This window comes from Larimichthys crocea, chromosome X (assembly GCF_000972845.2).
Source record: "Larimichthys crocea isolate SSNF chromosome X, L_crocea_2.0, whole genome shotgun sequence".
Taxonomy (NCBI): Eukaryota; Metazoa; Chordata; class Actinopteri; family Sciaenidae; genus Larimichthys; species Larimichthys crocea.
The window spans coordinates 36,579,290-36,605,817 of record NC_040020.1 but is presented as its reverse complement, the minus strand read 5'-3'; the positions used below and the strand labels follow the sequence as shown (position 1 = coordinate 36,605,817).

Sequence of the window (26,528 nt, the reverse complement as noted above, 5' to 3'; positions counted from 1 at the left end):
CCTCAGATGAGATGAGATAAAATAATAATAAGTTGTAATTTGTAGTACCTTAAAAACAAAGTTTACAAAGTGCTTTACAGAGCTGAGGACCCAAACAAGTTCAAACTGACCCCCCTGAGTATCTAAGCCTGCCAACTGGCTTGTGTAGGGTCAACATACTGGCAATACATCAGGGGTCAGACCCCAACATGCTTTAAAAGTGATCAGAATCTTAAAGTCAGTCCTCCATTTTACCATGGCTGTTGTGTGCCAGTAGCTTTTTTACTACGTATGACTGGACAGCCATACACAGTAAGTTAAAAAAAAGTCCAAAGTGCCCATAAAGTCAGTAATAATTTTTTACTGTTAACGTAAGCTAAGATAAAATCATGTAAGCTAGGAAAATATAACATCATGTTATTTAAGTTAAAATAGGATCATGTTAGTTGTAAATTAGGTTAAAAATAAATAAATAAATAAAGTGACAGAGGTGAGCAGCACAATCATCAAGTCTACGCAGCCAAACACATGATTATATGATTTGGGACCTAGTTCTTGTCTGTATAGAGATGTAGTAGAAGTTTAATAGATAAAGCATATTATAACCTAAATATAAAACATAATGCCCAACAGTACTGCCCTTTTCCATCTTCGCAACACTGTAACACTGTGCCCATCCCTCTCTGAGTGCAGAAGTCCTTGTAAATGCTGATGTTACATCCCACATTGACTACTGCAACTCCATCTTTTCTGGTTTGCCAAATAAATCACTCCACTGCCTCCAACTAATCCAGAGCTCTGCAGTCAGGATAATAACATGCTCTAGGCTCCACAGGCTATGTAACACCCTTGCTGATGCAGCTTCACTGGCTACCAGTTAGAGTTCACTATAAAATCCTTCTGGCACACAAGGCCCTATACAACCATGCAACCATGCTCCCACTTCTGACCTCTGCCCGCTCACTGCGATCCTCCTCATCTAGTCTGCTCAGAGTACCTAAGATGAACCTCGGTACCATGAGAGAGAGAGAGAGAGAGAGAGGGAGAGAGAGAGAGAGAGCATTCAGCCACATTGCTGCTAAACTGTGGAATTAATCCAGATGACACCAGCCAGTGTGAATCCACTGCTGAGTTTAAAAAGAAAACTCATGTCTTCAGGCTCCAAATATGGTACTGTTAACCTTTGCTAAACTTGTTTTTTTTTTTTTTTTTTTTTTCTCCCCTTTTTTTTTTTTATAGCTATTTCTATTATTATTATTATTATTATTTTATTATTATTATTATTTTATTCTTTATTTATTTAATTATTTAGATATGTGACTGCTATCATTATAGGCAAGTATAATATCTGTTTAATTTGTGTGAAGTGGTGTCCTTAAAGGCGCTTGATATAAAATGTATTATACGCATAATATAATATGGTATTATTATTATTATTATTATTATAGTGTATATACTGTAGTATAGTATCACATGTTTTGATGAGCGGGGCCTCCCATTTTGTTTATGACGCCACACACAGCCCTGCCAATGGCGTCACACTGCTCCACTGATGAACAGGTGGCGGTAACGTCAACATATGCAGCACAGTACCACAGAAGGCCAGAGGCAGGGAGAACACAACAAGACAGAGAGGTGAACATGGACGTAAACAATGAAAGGGACTCCACAGGGCATAGTGTACTGTCCTGGTAATTTATTTGTACTTTTACATTCACGGCCACTTTTACTTGGTTGTATTCACAGGCATGTATTACTCCGTCCACCCCTGCCTGTAACTGACCTAAATAACCGGAATGCATTTGAACCGCCGTTGCAAAAATCCGGATAACTCCGTGACAAAGTGCTGACCCAGGATCAGCTCCGAGGATCACACTAATGTAATCATACATCATGCTGGGCACAGAGGGGGCGGCTTGCTGTGACACTGCTGGATTCACACAGAAAGGCTCTTACTGACACTCCGGACAACCAATAGCTGATCAAAATGATTATTCCCGGGGACCAATCGCTGCCGTCGTCACGTCCCAGCTCACGCGGAGGACGGTGAGCTGGGGAGCATTTCAGCACCTGGGAGCTGTCCGTTGTGCACGAGCCAACTGACAAGAGACGGTAAGAAGAAAAACACAGACACAGGCGCGAGCCGCCCGGTAACACCGTAATAGAACTGGAACTGAGCGGTGACGGCACACGGAACAGAGATGTCCGGTCCCGCTGAGTGAAAGGCACGTTATCACCAGCCTATCTGTGCCCCGGTGCTCTACAGACGGAGCACATCTGCGACACTGTGCGTCTCAGTAACACACGGTTTCCACGCGGATGAGTTAGCGCCGCTGAAACCTGTTGATACCGTCTACAGACGGCGGGAACATGACAGCGACAGACGGGCGCTGAAGCCGAAGTCTGACCGCGAGCGGCGGCAATTTATGATGACAACAGCTCACAGACGGGGTTAGCCTATTGATTTACCGGCGGCTCAGCTGTGTGTCATGTCAGAAACGAGGTTTCTGTGTTTACAGCTTCGTGCCTCTTCTGTTGTCCAGTCTGGAACGTTACCGACACCGAATGAGCGCGGGGTTTGCTGATTTGCATTTGTGAAAAAGACGTCTGTCGTCTGGGTTAAAGCCGGCTCCTTTACCGTCTTATAAACAGCGGTGACACGTCACACGACCTCCACCTTCATTTCACCTGAAAATGAGCCAAACCGTGCTCGACGGAAACACCGAGCAGGACAGCACCTGTGTCGGGCTAACGACGACGATCCTACAGCAGCGCCGTGTTTTATCTGCATATGAATATTTAAGATTATTTACTATAGCTGTTCATAACTGCGTGGAGGGGTTCCGTGGGTTTCATTGTGTGTTTGCTGGCTGAGCTAATCCACTGTATGCCCCCTATTAAAGACGAGGTCTTGGTTGTTGGTTTAGGTTCACACTTTTTCTTCATGTTGACACGTCAGAGCAGGAAAAGCACAGGTATGATTAATAACATTGATGAAGCTCTATTCTATGTAGGTGCGTCCAGGTCCTGGTCCTGGTCCTGGTGGTGCACACACTACCTCACTGGGACATGCTTCCTAAGACACTCTGCTCCTGTGCCACAAGTCAAAATGTCTGCTGTGAAGAACATCAATGAATACAAGTCTTTGCTTCAGCTTGTTGAGAAAATAACCTTTTCCTGTTACACACGGATGTCCAAGACTCTGTGTGTGTGTGTGTGTGTGCGATACAGAGAGAGAGCCAATACCCAACATGCTGGTTTATTCACTCACATAGCATTACTACATTCATTTTAAGGCACTTTGCCCAGTAAAGTGGATGAAGCTGTGCTGCCAACACCTGAAAATATTGTGCACATCCAATATTTGCATGCTTTAGTTTGAATATGGTGCATGTGTACGCAGTGAGGAGCGCTGGTTTGCAGGAGTGTTTATTCCTGAAGTCAATGGCGAGCAGCAGCATTTACCATGTTCACTCTCTCAGGTCACTCTGCAGAGGTGTGTAAAGGTGAAGTGTGTTTAACATGATCTGCACGTCTTCATCAGACGGCTGCAGTCAGCAGTAGCTGTGATGTATTAGACTGTATTAGACACTGATTAGCTGAGTGGGAGGATGGTACTCAATGTCAATGTGTGAGCCTATTGGTCAAAAACAAGGAAGTGATACATCATCATCAATAAGAGGGAGAAAGACAGAATGAATCTGTTTCTACATACACTCAGGATCAGAATCAGAATATATATATATATATATATATATATATATATATATATATATAATTATCTATTTACATAGATAATTTGTAATTCACAGATATTATACAGGTGATGTTACTGACATTTGTGTCAGGTTTTAGCTGTTGATCACAGAGACAGCCTGTAGGAATTTAGACAGTTTGTGTCCAGGGTGTGATGGCCTTCAGAGATGTTACCTGCCCGTTTCCTGACTCTGGACAAATACAGGTCCTGAGTGGAGGGCAGGCTAATAATCTTCTCTGCAGTTCTTGTTCTGCTCTTGTCCAGACGTCCTGTTGAAGAGCAGAGGACAGACTAAATGATGGCAGAGTAGAATTGGTTGAGCTTCATGAGCTCGCGCAGGAAGTACAACCTCTGCTGGGCCTTTTTGATGATGCTGACTGTGCTGGACTTCCTCATAGCTAAAAACACGTAATGACAACAGAATTTAACAGAGAGTCTTTTATAAGTGTGATTCTATGAACTTTCACCTCCCCTAGAACAGCAGTTAGAGGTTTAACTTTTTATTTCATTTATGTACAGAAAAATAGGCTTAGAGCAATTGAATCAATCTGGTTGCTGCTTGGAGAACCCTCTAGCTTCAGATCAAGTGTTCACTGTACTTAAAGCTTCCTAAATGGAACAAGTATTAGCAATAATGCGCATGTTATTACATTGTTGTCAAATTAACACTAAGATGTCTCTCAGCCCGAGAAGAAAAGGGACAAAGCAAATCACAGAAAGATCACAGGAGTGTATGATTTTGTGAAGCAGTGGAGGTAAAACCCTCGTCTTCTTTCAGAGGCATTAGCTTTCTGACAAATACAAGTACAGTGTAATTATGGGATGCCCAAAGAGATCCACTTGTAGCACAACACGTTCCTCCATCCAAGTGCTGCGTAGTCATTACTGTGCCAACTGCACATCATTACTGTCGAGATGGTCGCACCATTATCTAATCCAAAAGAGAAATAATTTATATGTAAATCAGCCAATTTGCACCTGACAGGAAGAGGTCACGGCTAACTGGTCAACAGGTTTTTGAAGATTAGCTTTGATAGAAAACCCCATGAATGCGCCCACGTTCCCCTTCTTTCAGTTCTTCATCTCCTCTGTGATTCAGCACGGAAGAGGCAATCAACAAACTTGATTTAACTGTCAGTTGTTGAATTTTGGAGACGTCGCGGGTAGAGACGCCTGCCTTCTCTCTAATATAATGAAACTAGAACCAGGCGTTGTCGAGAGGTTGGTGCTTGTGACAGTGCAGGAGAAAAACATTCATGGCATCCTTCTCGGGCTGAGCTGCTAGCGATAGCTTGCTCAGAACCAACTTCTCATCCATGAGTGGGAGCACGCTTCTGTACTCTGATGTGAGTTGGCTGTTTGGTGTAGAGGTGAAATAATTCCTATATGAAAGCACTCACAACAAAGTCTGTGGATTATCCTGAGTGACCAGATCATGATGTCTGGATGGAGACATGTAAGATGCTCATACGTGGGTGGGTAGGAGATTCTCATGAATCTGTCACCAGTCAGTTCCTCACAGTAGCAGTATTCAATCAGTAGATAAGCAGCAGCCTTAGCCAATCACAGCAGAGATTAATTCAATCCTCTTCTCTTTAATCATATTATCCTCTTCAACCTGTGGATCTTAATAGTATGTTAGCATGCTGTGGCCGTTACTATGGTAGTTACAGAGCTTTACACTGTAAATCAACGCACAATCCATAATAAATATTGTTTAGACAAGTGTTGATTTCATTTTTATTTTATTTTTTATTGTGGTTGGTGTTGCACTAGACTGTAGGCTACAACACATAACTTTAACAACGTACTGCAATTTATACACAGTCTGTCAGCTGACACTGCTTAAGATAAATACATAGTATAGACATGATATACTAGGAATCTTACATACCATAGGTAAGTTACTGTTTATGCACTGTGTCACATCAACATCAAGCGCAAACATTCCACACAGCCAGACAGCCCTTTGAGTTATAGAAAAGCCAACCTGAAGAAGTGTTTTTTCAATTAAAAACAAGCAGTCTCAGCTGGTCTAATAAGAGGGGAGAGATTGTTCAGAAGTCTGAGTGCTAGGACAGCAAGACAGCCTTTGGTTTTTACGTTTGGCACGTGGGATAACCACCTCTCTGTGGTGTAAGCACTGAGTAGTTGGGAAATGTAGACAGGGGCTAAGCCATGTAGTGATTCAAAGAATGTTCAAATCAACCCTAAACCTCACTGGCAGCCAATGCAGCAAGACTAAAACAAGAAAAAGCCATAACTAAGTTCTGTTCATCTTTGGATCTGTCACCTAATTATAACGTCATTTCTCTCTCGGTGTGTGTTTGTCTTCAGGTGAGGATGGCCAAGGTGAAGCAAGTGGGCTTGCTGGCAGCAGGCTGTCAGCCCTGGAATAAAGATGTGTGTGCTGCTAGCGGAGACCGCTTCGCCTACTGTGCTACGCTGGCTATATACATCTATCAGGTGAACTACACACAGTGTACTGATACACATAGAGCAAAATACATGTACGAACATATAATAATATACACAGAGATGTGGACTGGAGTCACTGTGACTTAGACTTAAGTTGACTAGCCACTGTCACGACTGGATGACAACCCTGTCACTCCAGCTCCATACGATGCTCCCTGTGGATTAGATCATCATCATCACGTCTGTGTCAGGCAGGGCCGGTTATAGCTATGGGCAATGTGGGCGGCCGCCCAGGGCGCATTCTCGTTGGGGGGGGGGTTCGCCCAGGGCACAAATGTGGCCAGGACCGGCGCTGGTGTCAGGAGTCATCACTTTTGAACTGAGGAGTTTCCCATCTGAAGTAGACAGCAGCATCAAACTTTGTTTGCGATTAGAAGATTAATTGGGATCAGTAAGTGTCTGTGAGGGCGGATGTTAGCTAACATTAGCCTGATGATTAAAAAAGTGACCTGACTTCCTTAAAAATGGATTTAATTTGTCTTGACATTACATAACCTGTAAATGAACTTGACTTGCCCAAGAAAAACCTGTGACTTGGGTCACATGTCTGATTCTACACATTCAAACACACTACCCTGTAAACTATTTGGACCATCTAATCAAATCTTTTGTTTGAAGTGAAGGAACTGAATCACTGAACTGAACCATCTTTGAATGAACTGTCTACAATTATGTATTTAAAACTGAACTACAGAATTGATGTTGAACCCATCCGAGCTGTTCTTGATTTTTTCGTCTTGTTCTCTTCTCCTTGTTGTAGCTGGACCAGCAGTATAATGAATTTAAGTTGAGGTCCATTATGTCAGAACACAAGAAGACCATTACAGCCATCAGCTGGTGTCCTGACAACCCTGATCTGTTTGCATCAGCTTCTGCTGATAACCTGCTCATCGTATGGAACGTAGCAGAACAAAAGGCTGTAGCAAGACTGGACAATACTAAAGGTTTCATTGGAACACTGGAGTGTTTAATGTTAGATTATTGTAACGTCCTCGTCCAATGAAGCATCACAGCGTCTCTTCTTTTTTTACAGGCATCCCTACGTCGGTCAGCTGGTGTTGGAACTCAGCTGACGGAGTGGCGTTTGTCCCCCAGCGTGGTCCGCTGTATATCTGGGTCTATGGAGGTTCTGATCCCGGGGTCACAGTGCATAAAGAAGCCCACTCCTTCCTGTCTGATATCTGTCTCTTCAGATGGCACCCCACCAAAAAAGGCAAACTGGTCTTTGGACACACAGACGGAAGTTTGTCTATATTTCAGCCGGGTACAGAAGTTTTCCTTAAAACACACATTTGTGTGTTTTTTTTTTACAGGCATTGTCTGCTTATATTCTGAGCTTTATTATGTCTAACCTCACTCTTCTCTGGGTTCCATAAGCAGAGACATGAGCCTGTAAAGACACGCGTCTTTATTAATCCGTCTGCCTGTCTCATTTAGGGAGTAAAAGCCAAAAGCATGTGTTGCGTCCAGAGTCATTAGAGGGGACGGATGAAGAGGACCCGGTCAGCGCTCTGGAATGGGACCTTTTGTCAACTGACTATTTACTAGGTTGGAGAAAACACGAGCAACGTCACCTGCACTTTGCTATCTGAAGTGATAAAATAAGACACATAGAACAGAACAATAAAGGAACTTTACTGCATAGTACAGTTGTTGTTGTTGTCAGTGTGTGCAGAGTATTCGCAAGTACCATTTAATAACATACTAGTAATAAAAACAATTCATCTGGTCTATCTGTGAATGTGGACTGCTGAGACCACAGACTGATGAGCACACTCTCTCTCACAGTGTCCAATCTCCATAATGGCATCAGGCTGGTGGACAGCGAGGCCTTGGCTTGTATCACATCCTTCTGCTTCCCCTCAGCTGCTGCATCAGTTCAGTGTCTGGCCTGGGTCCCCTCTGCACCAGGCATGTTCATCACCGGAGGTAAAGACTGTGTTTCTGTGTGGGATGTGTGTATGATCTTGGCTCCCTTTTGCCTCCATGTTTTTATGTGCATGTTAGACTTTCAACGTCCGACATACCGGCCAGCTGGTATGTGGGACCTGCTGGTGTCACAGTGTCATCTGCCTATGTATAGATGCATTCTTACTGGTTTCTCAAAGGATCAGTGTGAAGGATTTAGTGGCATCTGGTTGTAGTTTCCGATTGCAATCCCCTCGCCTCAGCCTCTCTTTCCTAGGATGAAGGACAAACTATGGTGGGTGCAAAACGTGTAAAAAAAAAAAGTGCCTATCTAGAGTCAGTGTTTAGTTTGTGTGTTCTGGGCTACTGTGGAATGGTGCTCCAGCACAATGGACTGTTAACATATAAAAAGGACGTTTCAGTTTACTGAAAAATGTCATTTGCATTGTGTAAAAGATCTCTCACATGTTTGACTGATCTGTGTTTGTGTGTCTGTCAGACTCCCAGGTTGGAGTGTTGAGGGTATGGAATGTGTCTCGCTCCACACCTCTGGACAGCTTTAAACTGAAAAAGACTGGATTTCATGCTTTGCATGTCCTTAGCTCACCTCTTGCCAAGAAAGGTAAAATTGATATTAATACCTTGCATGCACCACAACTGTTCCAGGAGTTCTCTTTTTTATTTTTCTGTTCTATTGTGTCATTCTTACAAGTGGACTGTCTGTGGATTTTATGTATAATAAACTCACAGTAAACACACAGAGGGCAAAACAGAGTGACTAAGAACCAAAGGGGGAAAAAAGAATCTGTGGTTTGACCCAATCAGCAACCTCTGTGTTTGGGAAGTGCTAAAAGCTGTAATTCCTAGAGTGGCCACTTGAGACAGGCTGCAGAAATGAGTCATAACCATAAATCTCCATAACCATCTGTATTAAAATGTCCAACAGCTAGGGATGTAACGATGCATCGTGACACGATTAAAATCGGTACAAATGCGTGACGACTCGCATCGGTTGACAGAAAAAATTAATCGCGATTCTTGACGAATGCGAGAGAAGTAGGATATGTTCTTTTTCGTCTTTTTTAAAATTAGAAATAGGTTACGTTGTGGCTGCAGCTTCCACTGCCGCGTCTGCCTTTCTGTCTCTCTCACACACACACACACACACACACATGCGCAGTAGTGGTAATCGGCGTCAGGCCTGACTGTACTGTAAATGATACCATAACACAGACCCTCCAGTAATTCACGATGTTGCGATTTGCAACTTCAACGCAACTTCAGTGAATCCCCGTGAATTCGGGGGTGTTGCAATTTTAACCAATCACCGCAACTTTTCCGCAACTTCCGCGCAGTCTGCACGGGGGATTAAAGTCGGGTCAGGGAAGGCCGCACGGTGAGGGAGGATCCCCTCATGGGACCTCTCCCCGGCGCTGGCTGGCCCCCGCCGGGCGCATTTCCTCTGCGGCGGTGCGCCGCGACCGGCTCAGCGTTTACAGCGCCCGGACCTCGCCGTTTCCCGGGGCCGTGGACTCTCATTAAAGGGTTAATGAGCTATCATCTTAATTGTTTTTATTTTCAGTTAGCTCATACTTCAAGCTGAAAGGTAATGGTCAGATCAGCTGCTTGCTGGCAGCCCTAATAAGAACACAAACTGTTTGAGAGTTTCTGTAAAGAGAGATTTTTTTCCTACAAATAAAAAGATAATTTTATTTGGTCAGAATTTGTCTGTAGCTCATTTTGATTTAAAAAAAAATCGTGAAAAAATCGTATCGTGAACAAAAAATCGTGACTCGAATCGAGTCGTGAGTTGAGTGTATCGTTACATCCCTACCAACAGCAGAAATTAACATGTTTATAGCCTGGTATATGTGTAATGTTCAAATTATGATCCACGTCTTCGCTGATTTTTACATCAGACGAGAGGCGGTAGAGGCAGAGGCACTGGCCAGCGCCACATATTTTGACCTATGGGTGACATCACTCATGTGCTGTCCATTCTTTATACTATCATTGGTTGGACTTAAGGAACAGAGACTGGTCGGCATGGATCCAGGGCGGGCCAGGCCAGGACAGCTGGGTCAGAAGAGAATTTTATGTATTGTTACTGTTAGACCCAGATGAACAGCTCTCGCCCCTGCAGCAGGGACTTTTCCACTGGGTCTTTCTATTTGGGGAGCAGCTTAGCAGGGATCAGGTCCACTGACTTCTGGCTGTCCCAAACCATACCTCCCTGGCGCCCCCGGCCCTGGTCTTTCTTTGACTCCCTCCACTCTTTCTACAGCTCAGAATTCCTGCTCTCCCAGTAAAAGTCAACACACCAGTTCTACCAGTGAGGCAGTACCTCCCCCAACCCTGTCACAGAACCGGTCCTTCTCTCTGCCTCCTGGCCATGCTGTGTGCTGTTTCATGGACGGAGGGGTGGGACTCTATGACATGGGGGCCAAGAAGTGGGACTTCCTACGAGACTTGGTATTCTGTAATATGCTTTGTAAAGTCAACAGCCTACACATGCCATGTGCCGTGTTCTTGACCTGTGACTGCTGTGCTCGTTCTCTCTGTTTTCATGTTTCCAGGGTCATGTAGAGACCATCTTTGACTGTAAGTTTAAGCCAGATGATCCCAACCTGCTGGCCACGGCTAGTTTTGATGGAACCATCAAAATCTGGGACACAAACACACTAACAGCTGTTTACACCTCCCCTGGTAACGAAGGAGTGGTCTACTCCTTGTCCTGGGCTCCAGGTAAACAAGCTCCACCTCAACACATCCGCACACTCTCATACAGCACGCACGCACACAAACACACACAGGGTGATTTTTTTAACTCACCTGTTCAAATGCTATTAAAGCTTAAAGCTATGCATAATTTACAGCAAAGCTGCTTTGACTGACAGGTAACCGTTACACTTTAATGGTTGTTTGATCCACGTCTTTGCCAATATTTAGATTAGCCAGGAAGACAGTAGAGGCAGCACAGCAAACGTGGCGGTAGCCAGCACCGCATGTTTGTCCATTATTTTGACTTTCATTGGTCTAAACCCAACCCTGTCATTATTAATGTATAAACTGTACTCTTTTCAATCAATATATAATGTCCTGACATCACCAGTGAAGTTCTACAGTTTGGTTCAGCCCGTAAAAGTTTATTTTGCTCTCAAAACACACCGACTGATGCATCTAACTTTACAACATTTTCTTTACAAGGATGCCCTCAAACCCGTCCTGCTGGATCCAAGGTCCAGTCTCACTAAACCCTGTGGGAAACACTGAGCCGTGTCTAAGAGTCAACTTTTAACTCTTACATAACTTCATATTTAGCATTAGCTCTGGTGATTATTGTATTGTTTGGTGTGTGAAAGTATCTTGAAACAAGTTTATTTGTACCGCCATTGTCAGATGTAATGTTCTTTTACACAAACTCTAGTGAACTGTGAGTTGTGATGGCAGTGTCAGTCAGCTGTAGAGCTTCAGTCCTTTGTGAGAGTCTCTCTAGGAAGCCGTATGAACTCTGTTTGAGATCACACCTTTGGCAGTTAGTGGACAGAGCTTCTGGGCTGTGAAGTGAAGCCAACACTATGTGTCTTAAACCTGCATTCTTTCTAATGACCAGCAGGGCGCAGCTCCATTTGATTTATTCGCACAGTAAACAGTTTCCTCATGAGTTCATGGTCTCAATATCTAGTTTCAAGTCTTCTTCCACACAGCATGATGTTCATTTAATAACTGATGATTCCATTTAGAGTAAAATAGATGATAAAGCATGCTATGCTTTGCCGTGTGAGTGGGTCCATCGCAACTTATTAGCTCACAAAACTCACCTGTCAAACTTCAGTCAAATCCGACTTTTAGTATGCCACTTTCCAGCTTCACCCGCTCATCAGATATTGAGGGTCATTTCTGGAACCAAAAAAGGAAGATGATCATCAGCATGATGTGTTTTTCATGTGTGAGTTGGTGACTGTTCTGTTTGTGTGTCTTGAAGGAGACCTGAACTGCATTGCAGGGGCGACATCTCGTAATGGAGCATTCATCTGGGACGTCAGGAAAGGAAAGATCATCACTCGCTTTAATGAGGTTGCTTTGACTCTTAGTGCAAAATGACTTTAAAGTGTAACTACACCCACAGCAAATTTTAAAAATACCAGTCACTGAAGGGGACGTGGCCTCATGGCTACAGAGTGTGTGAGGTGGGAGGTATTGCTGACCAGAGTGACGGACTGACCACCACTCCGTGTAGCAGGAATGTGGCTACAGAAGGAAGGCCTGAGATGAAAAAGTGGTTTATGGGTTTAGTTACACTAAACTTAAACTTAACTGGTTTATCACAGATTTTCTCTCATCAATGATTATTCTATCTTTGACAAATACCCCTTAGTGAAACATCTGACTTCCCCTTTTTTAAACAATGAATTGTGCCTGCAGTAACACATCTCTGTCTCCCTGCAGCATGGTAAGAATGGTATATTCTGTATATCCTGGAGCCATAAGGATTCTAAGAGGATTGCTACCTGTAGTGGAGATGGATTCTGGTAAGTCCTCATCTTCCCAGGTACACCTCTATTCTGAAACGGGTTAGCTCTGTTATGAAGAATCCATAATATTTCCTCTTCATAGGATCTTAACATGTTTTATATTGTTTGGACAACAGTATCATCCGGACCATCGATGGTAAAATCCTCCATAAGTACAAACATCCTGCTGCTGTCTTTGGATGTGACTGGAGCCAGAACAACAAGTAAGACCCCAATCTATCTGCCATCTTTCCTCATACAACAGGCTACATATACTACTGACTTGAACAGTTTAGAGGGTTATAAAAAAACAAAGAGAAGGCTAAACACATGGAGTCAACAGCTGGTGTGAGTGCAACAAGTACAAAATAATAAACACAAACACATTTATATTGTCAAAAATAAATGTGTTGTGTCATCCAGTAAAGTTGAGCTACTTTTAGTCTGAGTCATCTAGAATTCCCAAACTCATACTCCTGCAGAAAACATCTTTTATAATTCAATGATCTAAGATTAGCAGCTCTGGGTTATTCACTTCTCTGTTCAGGACAGGACGGTTTGTTTTAGCTTGTTTCATAATTTAACTTTAGTGAAAACAGCAGCTCAGATAGGGTGTCTTGCCAGCTTGTCCCTCGATCACATTTTTGTCAATTAATAAAACTATGACAAAAATGTTTTTGTCATCATGAACCAGTGTTTATTTAATTGTTTATTTTTGGTCTGTGAAAAAAAGGTCAAAAACTATGCGGAAAATGCTGTTATCCAAATGAACACTGGTGTCATCTGGTAATGTCCTCCTGCCTCTTTCTTACTCTCTGCAGGGATATGATAGCAACAGGCTGCGAAGATAAAAATGTCCGTGTGTATTACTTGGCCACCAGCTCTGATCAGCCTCTGAAGGTCTTCACTGGACACTTAGCGAAAGTATTCCATGTCCGCTGGTCTCCACTCAGAGAGGGGATACTATGCTCTGGATCAGATGATGGGTGAGTGCATGTGACATTTAACGGCGACTCTATTTCACTGCAGCTCCAAATGATACAGTACAAAAACAGGTCAAATAAAGATATGAATCATAATGCATGTAGTGTAAAAGATGTGGACAAAAGTGTGGACATTGTGTTAAGGCAACATTTTGCCATTACTTATGATTAAAAACAGTCAGCATGGTCAACAACACGAGAGTAGAACAAAGAGAAATTCCTGTGTCTGTCTTTGCAGTACTGTTCGTATATGGGACTACACACAGGATGCATGTATCAATGTGCTGAGCGGTCATAAAGCTCCAGTCAGAGGTTTGATGTGGAACACAGAGGTTCCCTACCTCCTCATTTCAGGTAATTCCACTAAATGTACTGATCATTTTTCAATTGTGTTTGTTTGATTGCTTTGTGATCAATATGCGATTGTCTGTCTGGTGTGTTTCAACATATTGACTCTATAACCTTCAGCGTATGTTTGTGTCTGTATATATTTCCATAATTTTAGCGTTTCAGTGACATTACAGCTGTCACCAGTTTTGAATGCATGAATACAGAGTTTCACAGAGAGTGAGACCTCTGTGTTTATCAGGCTCTTGGTGGGTTTGAGGTTTGTGTTTAGTACCAACTGTAGAAACTTCTCTGGAACATGTATAAAATGTGTCTTTTTAGCAACATCTAGTGGTAATTGTAGGAAACTACAACAGCATCAGCATATGCACATCTCCTCTGTAGTCCTCTGTGTTTTTTAGTGTTGAACTCCTCATACAAATTTCAGGTGTACTATCAGTCACTTGTTGTGCTTCTAAGAACACCTTCAACTTCATCATTTGAAAATGTTGGATGGAAAGGCATTACATATCGTGTGTTCAGCACAAGTTTAAAATGGTCTCGTAGTAAGATACAGGATGTTTTTCTGTTGCTGATGCACGACACAGAGGAAGTTATGCTAGACCAAGAAGTAAAGTGGTTGAACTATACCACTATATAACTATATTATATGATATCAGAGAGTGTGGTATTGAAATCATAAAATGTTGTATTATTTTGTAGGTTCTTGGGATTATACAATCAGAGTGTGGGACACGAGAGATGGCACATGTCTAGATACAGTCTATGACCACGGAGCTGATGTCTATGGTAAGACACAACACGCTGCTCAGCTATTAATACTGCAGATACATTATGGGTACATGTCAAGTACAATATGTGATGAACAAAAAACTGTCAGTTACATGAAATGAAGTTAATTGAAATTAAATAAATATGTAGAATCTGTGTGTGATATTAAGTAAATAAAAGTGCTTTTCTTGGTATTAGAAAGTTGTGGCACATTGCAGTCAGTTCATTTGCTGAATGTTGTAAATTTAATGATGTACAGGTTTGTACCTGAACCCTGCACAGCCCCACACTGCCCTGTTGTTTACCAAACTGTGCATGTATCTGCAGGCTTAACATGTCACCAGAGTCGTCCGTTCACCATGGCCAGCTGTAGTAGAGACAGCACAGTGAGGCTGTGGTCTCTCACGCCCCTCATTTCTCCACTGCTGCTAAACATCCTCACCGACCAGCCCTGGGAAAAGATCATAGGAAACACAGGTGAGAACACACTCCTGATCTGTTCTGTTTGATGTCGCTCTGTTCTGAAAGCTCCTTTGAGAATGCCGCCTGTGTGTCCTCGCAGACACAGCAATGGTTCCTGGTGCACCCCCGCTGCTCTGCGGTAAAGTGTCTCGAGACGTCAAGCAGGAGTTGGATAAACTGAGCTTAGACATCAGGGCCAAGAAGCTGCGCTGGTTTTCTGAATGCTTTTCGGTAAAGTACATTCTGAATGCTCATTTTTCAGTGGTATGGTAAAGGTCTGGTGTTTTTTTATTAGTGTATGCAAATAAGATAGTTATGTTTACGTTACCTTAGAATAAGGGTTAGGGTTAGGTGTACACACATGCAGTATGTTTCTAATTTATTAACTCATTTGTTACTGCCATATTCTGTTTACACGGCTTAGAACTGAAAATCTAGAAATCTGTCTACAAATGCAGGTTTAAAGTTAAAATATATCTGACGATCTTGTTTGCAAACTGTTTATGTTTATGTTGTCTCTGTTGCACACTTTATATTGTACATCTTTGGTTAGTTAATGGAAGCTGCAGGACAGTGAGGAAGTAAAGAAGTAGGAAGGGAGCTCCCAAAGTGTAGCCTCCATAGTGTTTCTGTGCGTTTTGTCTCCCTCTTCTGGTCTTTAAGTGCAGCTTCAGGCATTTCTTCAAAAACCATGCAGATAAACAATGACATAAACTATATTACAAAAAACCTAGATGCATTTCATTTATTAGTAATGAGCAGCTGTTTTCATAGCTAAGAACTATCTTTATGTTACCTGACATCAGCACAGTCAACTTACAAGAGCCTGTGGTTCAACAAGTGCACTGTTGTTGATTCTGCACGAGTCTCATTTGAACTGTTCCATTTCAGAATTTAAGTGGAATGTGAGTCAACAAAAGGCTCTCTCCAACACACCCTTTATTTTATGTTTACTTAAAAGGAATACAAATCAAACAGAGAGATTAGGAGAGAAAAGGCCTCGGCACAGCTTGTGAAAGTCACTGTGTATCCACAGGAGAGCTCTGTGGTGTAATACTAAGAATCTCCTGTTCCAATTTGAACAGCAAATACTTTGAAAACGAAAGTCCATTTCTGAAAAAAGCTAAATAAAAGTACAATTTGTAGTATTATATACATGAATGATACATAGACTGAACAAGCTACAGCACATTGTAGAATCAATCTGATAGGTCTAGCTCCTGTAGAACAGCCAGCAGCAGAGACATGATTTGGTACACTGTCACATACATAATTAAAATAGTGCTAGAAACATGTATGAATCAGTGTTTTTTATTTGTTCTCTGTGAGTGAGTGTGCATGCTGCATGTGTGTAATGTACTCTACCTCGTGTCAGCCTCCAGGAGGCAGCAGTAACCTGTGGGACTTGGTGTCGGTTATCAACGGCCAGGACGACTCTCTGCTACCAGCCAGCTACAGCAAAGGAGTGATGCACATGAAACACCTGCTCAAGTTTAAAACGGTACGCAGCCACGAATAAAACCGAGAGGTGGTCACGTGTGTAGAAACACACTGTGAAGGAGCAGTTTATTATAGGACAAACTAATCAGTGAATGGACGGAGCCAGATAAGAGCACTCACTCAAGGAGAAGTCAAGTATGGTGATTTCTGGCCCTAAATGGGGAGATAAGCACTCTTTGTGAATTGTTTAATTGGCCTGCTTGTTTTTCCCCGACTAATGACTCATATAGTCAAGCACACACAGCTGCATCAAGAAAGAATTACACTATGAGAGAGGCATGAGCAAAAATGATCATAAGAGGTATGAATTGATACAACACACGTGTCTTGACAAAGCTTGCAGTGTAACCTGGCCAGAATAATGAAAAGTACAGTACATACAGAACATATGGTGAATAAATACAATGAAAGCTTGTGATGATAAATAAACACAGGACTACATTTGAAAACGTCTATTAATATTTCAACCACAAATGACAATAGCGCATTAAAATTAAGTCAAATGTGAGTGAAATTAGAAAGTTTCTAACAGAAAAAAAACAGACAGGAGGGGGAGGGGAGAGCTAGGCTTCTTTCTACAATCACGTACACAGGATACCAAAGCACTAAAGTAGCGTTACTGTCCACACACCTCCAGCACCATGAGCTGTCACAAACCTGCTCTGTACAGCCTGGATGGTGACTCTTCATCGCTTTGAATTGGTTTTCGACCTCTAACTTTCATTTACAAGAATTCAAAGCTGCTTGTATTTGAAGGAATGTTTTCCAGCTAAGCACACATTTTTTACTCACTACATGGGTACTTTGCTAATATTTGAATTTTCTTCTGTTCTATTAAACAGAAGTCCATTTAAGATCTTTCATAGTGTGTTATGTTTCACTGCTTTTGTCTCTACATTCTTTCAGTCTGAAGCTCAGGAGCTCACCATAGTTAAGATGTCTAAATTTGGAGGAGGTATCGGAGCGCCAAGTAAAGAAGAGAGGCTGAAGGAAGCAGCAGAAATCCATCTGAGACTGGGACAGATTCAACGATACTGTGAATTAATGGTGGAGCTGGGACAGGTGCGGAGTGTGTGTGTCTCAATCAGTTGTGTTGGCCTTCATCCTGTCCTCGCTCTTTTAATATTTAACATGTTCATGATCATTGACTGGCTCTGTAGTGACTTTCTGTTTGACTAAAAACAAAGGCTCTAAACCAAGCAAATGCTCCCAGAAGTTGTCAAAACACCAGTGTTCTTACATCTGGACCTCTCTGCTATGATGGAGCCAGTGAAGCTGGCCAAGAGCCTGCAAGTGGAAACTGGAGGTGAAAGACTCTGAAAAGAGATGTGCTGGTATTTAGAACTTCTGACAGAGTGGAGAGTTAGTGCAGGGACAGACAGACAGCTGCATGCAGCAGCTGCAGAGACAAAAAACAGGATTTTGACATCTGGACATCATCAGATAGGTTCAACAAACCACTCAGCTCTTTGCCTGCAGTATATTTGGTCACATCAGAAAAAGACAGGAATGAAAAGAAAGACAATTATTGTATTAACAAATGGAGGATGAGCATTATCATCTCTTTTTCAGTGGGAGAAAGCATTATCTGTGGCGCCTGGAGTCTCCATGAAGTACTGGAAGAAACTCATGCAGAGGTAAGCCATGCATGTTTAAGAGCTGAGTCAAAACCTCCCGGACACAGTGTCAGCAGAAATAACATACTCCTCTTCACAGAGTGCAGGATCTATTCCATTGCTGTTCTTCTAGGCTGCATTAAGTTGTATAGTTGGCGCGTTTATGTGTCACAGCAGGAAAAGCTCAGGTTTTACTGATAACATTAAGAATGGGTTAGCATGCACAATACTGGGGCCATGAAACTGGAGAGGATGCAGCCTTGATTAATGCTATGATGTTAAATCTGTTTGTACCTGCTGTGACACGTCAGAATGTCTGCCATGAAAAAGGTCTGTTGTGTCTGTCCCCTGCATGGTTCATGTGGACTTTGGGTTTCAAGCTGATGTAAGGCTCGTTGTTTTGGGTATTTCCAAGACTTTTGAAAAGGTGTCAGGACACTGCAGCACAGTAAAAAAAGACCTAGAATATGCTACAAGACCTGGAAAGAATATGCTGCAGATTAGGGAAAGTCCCCTAAATCATTTTCATAAATAATAGTCAGATAGCAGCAGTCCACAAACAATGTTTGTATTGTCACAGTCTGATTCTTTTGTTGTTTTAATTTGAATCATTTTAACATATTTATAGCAATACATAAACAAGTAACAGTATCATTTTACATCATTCAAATATTGTCATGTCACAGGAGAGCTGAACAGCTGATGGCTGAGGACAATGATGACGCTATCCCGTACTGCATCGCCACGGGAGACATAAAAAAACTTGTGACTTTCTTCACTGGCAGAGGACAACTACTAGAAGCCTTAATAATAGCACAGGTACACAGTAGATCTGGTGTGAGTAGTTCATTTTGATGGTTGTGATAATATTGATCACAAATAAGAATAATAATAAATTATCTTTTTTTTTTGCTTTTAGGGAGCGTGTGAAGGCAACATCCGTGCTCCTCAGAGCTCTCCAGTCAACCACACCACCAATGACGTGGATAACAGACAGCAATACCAGAGGTGTAGTGCGCGCGCGCACACGCACACACACACACACACACACACACACACACACACTGACAGTCTATGTCAGATTAAAGTAAAAGCAGTTAACTCTCTACAGCAGGAAGACAAACAGACAGATTTGCACAAACAGCTGATGTAGTTCAGCAGCTAACAGGTAATGAATGAGCAGCTTGATGAACAGGTAAAAACCAGAGAGGAGTGAACCTGAAGCCCAGGAGATTTGAGTCAGGCACGAACAAAACTGCAGCAAAAATGACTGAGTCTGGCCGTGTGAATGCCATGTCAGTGATGGATCGATCTGGCAAGAGCCACGGTATACAGTATATGATACAAAAAGAACAGATCAGTCAATTTGGATTCAAGTCATTTCCAACATATTGGGTTAGTGATCAGGTTTCAGAGTGCTTCTTCTTAACTCATTCATGCAGCAGACACTTAGCTCAGTACACTGTTTCATCCTAATCCTCACTGTACTTTGACTAGATCAGGCTTAACACACAAAGACAGGTACCTCTCTTTCTATTTATTTTGCTTTTTTTGGTATCAGTCAGACAGGTGTTAGGTGGTTGAAGCTTGGCGCCCTTGCTATGAAGATTTCCATTCATTGAACTTCTCTCTGAAATGAACCCCAGAATATTAGTGAGCTGGTGTCTTTTGATGGCAGTGCCTGGCTTTACTTTGCTCTTTTCCTGTCCAGTCTCCTCCATAAGGTGTGTAAGGAACTGGCAGAGTGGTACTTCCAGGACGGATACTCTGTCCTGGCAGCATGCTGCCACCTAACTGTGGACGACATCAAGGTACACACAGCCTGTGCACATCACCATTAGCTACATGCAGTATATTTACACTTGCTTGTATGCACATCAAAGGTCCAGTGTGTCAGATTTAGTGAGTTCTATGTACAGAATATAATACGCATCATGTTTCATTAGTGTATATTAACCTGAAGGAGGGAGGAAGCAGAGGGTGAGGTGAGCAGTTGCAATCAGAAACTACATGGATAGATGGCACTAAGTGCTCCTTTAAGAACATCATGTGAAGTGTCATGTGTCTGTCCTTTGTCATTACTGATTCATGATAATAAGGAATCTGCTTTAAACACTGAAATGTGTGCGTATGTCTGTTATGTTTTTAGTTAGCCATGTCTAGTCTGATCCGAGGTAATGAGCTGGAGTTGGCTACATGTGTGGGTCTCGTCCTAGGAGAGGCAGCCAATCAGAGCACTGCGTACTGCCTTGAACTATTGGCCAGGAAGTACATGACCACACCTACATGGTACGTCTGTATGCGTGTTCAGTTCATTCAGGTCATTTCATGAACTCTTCTCCAGTTTTGGCTTATTAGTGCTAATTTTGACTAATGTGTACGTTTGTTTTTTATTAGTTTAAATCAGTTTGAAAGCTGTTCTTCCCTGATTTTGAGAGTTATGCATTAAAGCCTGTAACTCACCTCTGTGGAGCAGGAAGTTTACATCCTGTGGGGGATAAGTGCCAAACCATTCCAGACAAGATTCACCACTGCATCAGTTTCAGTGTGTGAAGATGAGCAGGAAGCCAAAGTTCCAGCTGTGCTCATAAGACTGATGTTACATACACATCTGTGCCGTGTTTACACTCAGGGAGCTGTCAGCTGACTTGCTGAGAATGATTCCCGACAACCACATTTTATTGGCTAAGCTGTGCGCATTTTACCCAGGAAGTGCTGCTGAAATCAACCAATTACACGAGAGGGTGAGTCAGCAATAATGAAGTTAAATCAAAGACGTGTTTTGGATGAACAGGAATGGGGTGTCTGACACTGTGTGTGATGTTGATATTAACATTTATGCAGACTATGATGTGTGTTGTCCTTTCAGTGCGGCCTGCCTTCATTAGAGGAGTGTCAGGCCTTGGCAGAAGCAGCCATGTGTGAAGGAGACTTGTTTTCAGCAGTTAAATTCCACCTGCTGAGCTCTGAACCCGAGAATGCCCTGCAGATAGGGATTGATCACGTTAAAGGTACTGACTGTGTGTGAGTGTGTGTGTCTGCAAATCTAAAAGTAAGAAATGAGTCAGAGGGGATTCTTTAAGTCAAGATCCTCTCAAACTGGGTGTCTGTAGTCTAATGTGTATCTACTGTGGGGGTCCTTACATATAAACGTTTAGGAACACCTGGAAACATAAAATCTGCACATCTTTTAAATGTGATGACACATTATGACCTTTGACATGAAACACTGGAGTGTGGAATGTTCACTCTGTCCTAACCCAACTCAGCATGTGCATGCAGAGTGTTCAGATCAGTTTTCTACTGTATTCATAGATCAGTGCAGCCTGATGCTTCTCCACATGCTGCTGCAGTCACATCATCTGTGAATAGTTCAGAAAACAGTTTCTAAATGTGAACTTTTTATTTGACATGATGCCAAATGCAGCAAAACACTGACTGATGGTTTAATCAGAAACTCTCTTCAATTTTCCTCCTCACCAGAACAGCTGACTGGGTCTGATTGGATGGTGGATAGTGTTCAGCCAATCCTGGACCTGCTGAGTTACATCAGAACTGACCGCCTCATCATGGCCAAGTTGACAGAGTGGGGGCACCTTCAGTGTTATCGTTTAACCCATTTTCCATTATGCTCTTACTTCACCAAATGTATTCAGGCTTGATCGTCATCCAAGACTTTGTGTGTGTGTGTGTGTGTGTGTGTGTGTGTGTGTGTGTGTCTGTGTGTGTTTGTGTGTGTGTGTGTGTATAGAACCCGTAGTGAGCTGTTGATCCTGTGTGGTTATGTTGGAGGTCTGCTGGCCATCAGAAGACATTACTCCAGCATCGTACCTGCCCTCTATGAATACACCAGGTAGGAGACACACAACTGTGTATGTGTGTGTGTGTGTGTGTGTGTGTATGTGTGTGTTTGTGTGTGTGTGTGTGAACTCTGAACTTTAACATAAATGTCTCATGTCACTCCTCAGAGCACTGGATATACAGTACTTTAGTTGAAGTAGGAGGAGTTCTGTACAGCAGTAGGATTTACAGTCACGTCTGATGCCTGACGTCAGGCTGCTCATTTGTTATTTTTAAGATGACATAATCAGATTTGAATCTGGTTTGTAAGTCAGTCCAACTGTTGCTGATATTTTTCTCTCTGTTCCTCAGTCAGTTGTTAAAGCGGAGGGAGGTGTGTGTTCCTCTAAAGATTGAGCAGCTGTCTGTGGAGCTGGATGCCTGGCGGGCCTGCACACAAAGTAACAGCAAGTAGGTTACACACACACACACACACACACACACACACACACACACACAGATATTACAACTGAATGTTATTAATGAAGTGAAGTACAATATCATAAGGAAACATACAAATGAACAACAAGTAGGCCAAGTGACGTAGTGAAGCTTCCATCTGATGGAAATGCTGCAGATGGTGTAAAGAGGGGAACAGTGAGGAGGTCATCACAGTCGCAATTACTGCTTTATAATTATGCCTGGTCTCAGCTGCCCAGTAAAGCCAAAAGCTAAGGCCACAATGAGGCCGGTTACCAAGGCAACACAGGAGAGGAGAGAGTTAAGAAGGCTTGAGACACATGAAGAGCAGCTGAAAGACCTCTGGGGAGACAGATGTGTTGTCCCGGGTGATGACAGATGCAGTCACGTTGCCGCCCGGTTGACTGAAGATAACAGTCCACATCTGGTTGATGAGGAGAATCGACCTCGTGCTGCTTGACAGACCTGACTAGTTTTGTGTGAAGAGTTGACCTGTAAGCATGGCCACTTTTGAACGTTGGTCTCTGGCATGCTGCAGGTGGAAATATGTCCCACACTCACATGCTGAATATAATAATCTACATCTATGTGCATATGTTTCAGTTCACCAGCATACATGGCTGATGAGCATTGTGCACGGTATCACAGCTGTATCGTTTGTCTGTTTTCAACAGTCCTCCATCAGAGTGTCAACGAGAAGAGTTCAGCTGTCTCGAGAGGAGAATCCAGCCCGCAGACTCTGGTAAAAACTGTTTTTAAGGCCTGCTCATGAAGCATGTAGTAGATTCTGTAGACTTCATCTGTGATCAGTAACGTAACCTCAAACTTAGGTGGCGTGTTGAAGCTGGCCTGGTCTAGTGGAGGCATCAGCTGGAGGTAGTGAGCCTCATAGAATATCCTGATTAGTGATTGGCTGCTTGTGTGTGTTTTTCTGATCGGATGGAGGGTGGTTTAAAGGAAGGAATGAATGAAGCAACACAGCGGGCAGAATGAGCTTTCATCCTGCTCGTCTCTGTCTTAGTTTGGTGATAATTAAAGTCCAGTGTAAAGTCCAATATAAAGATGAAGTAGTGAAACATGTCCTCTCTCTCTCAGCGGCGTTACTCTTGTGCGGCACCGATTATGTGACAGGCTCTAATCTGCCGAGCCACTCAGATGTTCAACTGTCCTGTTTCACTGGACACAGAATACAGGTGTGTGTTTCTATACTGCATCAGTTTGTGTGCATGTCTTGACAGCTTGTGACGGTTTTCTTTTTGTTCACGTGCAGGGTCCAGTGTTTTTGCTGGAGGACGGTAAATCTGCCATCTCCCTTAACGATGCTCTAATGTGGGCAAAAGTCAACCCCTTCTCCCCTCTGGGAACAGGACTCCGCATCAACCCCTTCTAAACACACACACACACACACACACACACACACACACACACACAAAGAGGACAATCTAAGGGAAGGGTTAACGTATCGAAAGGAAGAAGACAGAAAGAATAGCCAGAGAGTGAAGTGTCGTAATGGAAAAGAAAATTAGGCTGCAATGAACATTTTTGTGCTTCAGCTAACCGGCCAACTGCATTTCATAATTTACTGAGCCAACAAATGTGGTGACATCAACGAATAATACATCTGTGATTGTGTGAGGATGATTCAGTTTCAAACAAGTTCATGGTTTTGGTAGAGTTTGATATTTGGTTAGCTTAGCTGTTACGTGATGAGAACTCAGCAAACAAAGTCATCATCCTTGCTTTGTGAAGAGGGATTCTTATTGAACAAGATATGAGTCCCTCTTCTCTCCAGCCAACAGTTTCTGTATAAGTATGAGCATGTATATACTGAGTATAAATCTGAATGACTTTCTTCTATTGTTGTAAAAAAAGAAAATACTGAAATAAAGCAACCACTGTAGATTTGTGAGACTTATTGTGTATATTATGTAATGCTTATGTAAAGAATAGCATGCAAATGTAACAACGTAACATCAGCAGCAGTAAAAAATAACCACAGCAGTGAAAGACAACATGCTGAATGTGTGATGCACATAAAACATACAGAGACAATGATGAGTCCACAGATGGCCTGGAAAGAGAGAGCGAGTCTGTCTTTGTACAAATGCAGCAGCATCTTCTGCCTGAAGGCGACTGACAGCACATCATAAAGATAAAATCATTCAAGCATGAAATGTGAAAGTTGAATAATATCTCTTCAAGAGCCAGGGCTAATAATATTCAGTGTTGTTTGTATGGATGGATCTGCTACAGTAAAATGTATTCATTGATAAGTGTCAAACCAAAGTCAAACAAATCCTTAAAGGACCAGTGTGTAAGATTTGGGGCATCTGATGGAGGCGTTGCAGAGTGCAGCCCTCTTGTTTCACCCTCTACATTCGCTGAGAAACATAAAAAATACGAACTCCAGTGCAAGCTTTTAGTTTGTTTAGTTCGACCATGCAGCCAGAGCTCATGTCAATCTGACATCATGTAGTTATGTCAAATGATATTTTGTACCATCCACTTCTTGAGGAGAGCCCTCCACAGCTGACTGACACCCAAGGTTAAACTTACTGTGACATTCCCTATCAATCTGTGGACAACCATTATGAAGCCTTGTGTGTGGCATGATGGACGTTGCTAACTTATTTTTTTGGCCATATTCGAACGAGTGTGTGGAGCTGATGATGCACTGCGAGATGGGCTGTGCTTGATCTTGACTTGAAGCAGGACAAATGGCCACCTACCTCATCACAAATGTTCTGTGTTCCAGCTGAACAGTCACTAAAATCTGTTTGTGAAAACATTTGAGGAGAGAAATAGTCATTACAGTAACTGAATCTGGATTCATATTTGATCAGCAATGCCTAGTTTGACAGTTTGATCTGAGCCTGATGTGTCGAGCTGGACAGACTCACTGAGAATGAGTTGCCAATCACAAGGTAGCCACGTCCTAAAGCATACCCTGCTTTATCACCATCATTCACAAGATGATGGAATATGCTGTGTGGAAGATGATTTAGAAATAGTGTTTGAGACCATAAACTCATAAGGAAACGCATTACTGAGGTCATAAACCAATGCAAGGTAGGGTAATAAAGGTTTTCCCCATAAGACTTAAAGGTAAGGTTTAGGGGAATCTACTGGCTAAATATAGATTATAATAGTGATAAGTATGTTTTCATTTGTGTATAAACGCCAGAAAATAAGAATTATTATGTTTCTGTTACCTTAGAATAAACCTTTATCTACAGAGGGAGTGGGTCCTCATCTGCAGCCTGCTATGTTTCTACAGTAATAGTAATAATAATACTACAGTGATCTCAAACAGAGTTGGTATAGATTTCTAGAGAGAGACCGGTTTTTCAGAAAGGTCCGTGGAGACACAAGTTATATAAACACTGATTAAAGCACTAAGGTTGACTGAGTTTGTGTAAAGAAACATTACATCTGTCAATGGGCAGTACAAATAAACTTGACTCGACTTGAATGACTTGCTGCTTACAACTGTTCTGCTCTGTTTTCTTGGCTGTCCTGTTGTGATAGAGTAGTACATTCTCAGTAATCCAATAAACTGCATATATAGATTATTCAGTTTATTGGATTTTTAGGAAAACTCACTTCCAGGTACAGTGTGTAAGATTGGGGGGCTCTATTTATAGTATATGGCAGAAATAGAACATAATATTCAGTGTATAATCACCTGAAAATAAGAAGTATGTTTTTGTTTCAATGTTACATAGGTCACAATACGTATAGACATATCCTGATCAAAGATGAGGCCAGGATGATCCCATCTAGGTGATCCTATATCTTTAAAAATAGTTTTTGTGTTTGGGTCCAATTACAAGAACTTCAGTTTTATCGGAGTCTAATATCAGAAAATTACAGGTCATCCCAGTTTCCTTAAGGCATGCTTGAAGTTTAGCCAGCTGGTTTCATCAGGCTTGATGGATAAATATAATTGGGT

General features: G+C 42.3%; 1 protein-coding gene across 2 annotated transcripts; it reads left to right on the top strand.

The window, feature by feature from the left end:
• The first annotated feature begins 1,580 nt into the window (after positions 1–1,580).
• wdr17 (WD repeat domain 17) lies at positions 1,581–24,048 on the top strand. 2 transcript variants are annotated; one of them, XM_027283676.1, is made up of 32 exons: positions 1,581–2,091; positions 6,074–6,202; positions 6,975–7,158; positions 7,248–7,478; positions 7,652–7,762; positions 8,003–8,143; positions 8,622–8,744; positions 10,407–10,594; positions 10,699–10,867; positions 12,108–12,199; positions 12,572–12,654; positions 12,774–12,860; positions 13,458–13,622; positions 13,858–13,973; positions 14,670–14,756; positions 15,066–15,215; positions 15,301–15,431; positions 16,576–16,701; positions 17,607–17,762; positions 18,273–18,337; positions 19,003–19,135; positions 19,236–19,324; positions 20,028–20,127; positions 20,466–20,605; positions 20,949–21,060; positions 21,186–21,327; positions 21,800–21,902; positions 22,068–22,169; positions 22,469–22,567; positions 23,251–23,318; positions 23,672–23,769; positions 23,847–24,048. In XM_027283676.1, the coding sequence occupies exons 2-32, from the start codon at positions 6,080–6,082 to the stop codon at positions 23,964–23,966; spliced, it is 3,834 nt and encodes a 1,277-aa protein (XP_027139477.1). In that variant the 5' UTR covers positions 1,581–2,091; positions 6,074–6,079; the 3' UTR covers positions 23,967–24,048. The 2 variants fall into 2 exon arrangements, 1 of the variants encoding a protein (XP_027139477.1); XR_003463061.1 differs by lacking the exons at positions 22,068–22,169; positions 22,469–22,567; positions 23,251–23,318; positions 23,672–23,769; positions 23,847–24,048 and having other exon boundaries at positions 21,161–21,327.
• Positions 24,049–26,528: the final 2,480 nt, after the last annotated feature.

What these genes read in the sequence shown, in the direction of transcription:
- wdr17 (XM_027283676.1), top strand. Translation starts at nt 6,080, where the DNA reads ATGGCCAAGGTGAAGCAAGTGGGCTTGCTGGCAGCAGGCTGTCAGCCC. An exon ending in TTTGTCTATATTTCAGCCGG is followed by an intron (nt 7,479 to 7,651) that starts GTACAGAAGTTT and finishes TGTCTCATTTAG; the next exon opens with GGAGTAAAAGCCAAAAGCAT. An exon ending in TGTAGTGGAGATGGATTCTG is followed by an intron (nt 12,655 to 12,773) that starts GTAAGTCCTCAT and finishes TTTGGACAACAG; the next exon opens with TATCATCCGGACCATCGATG.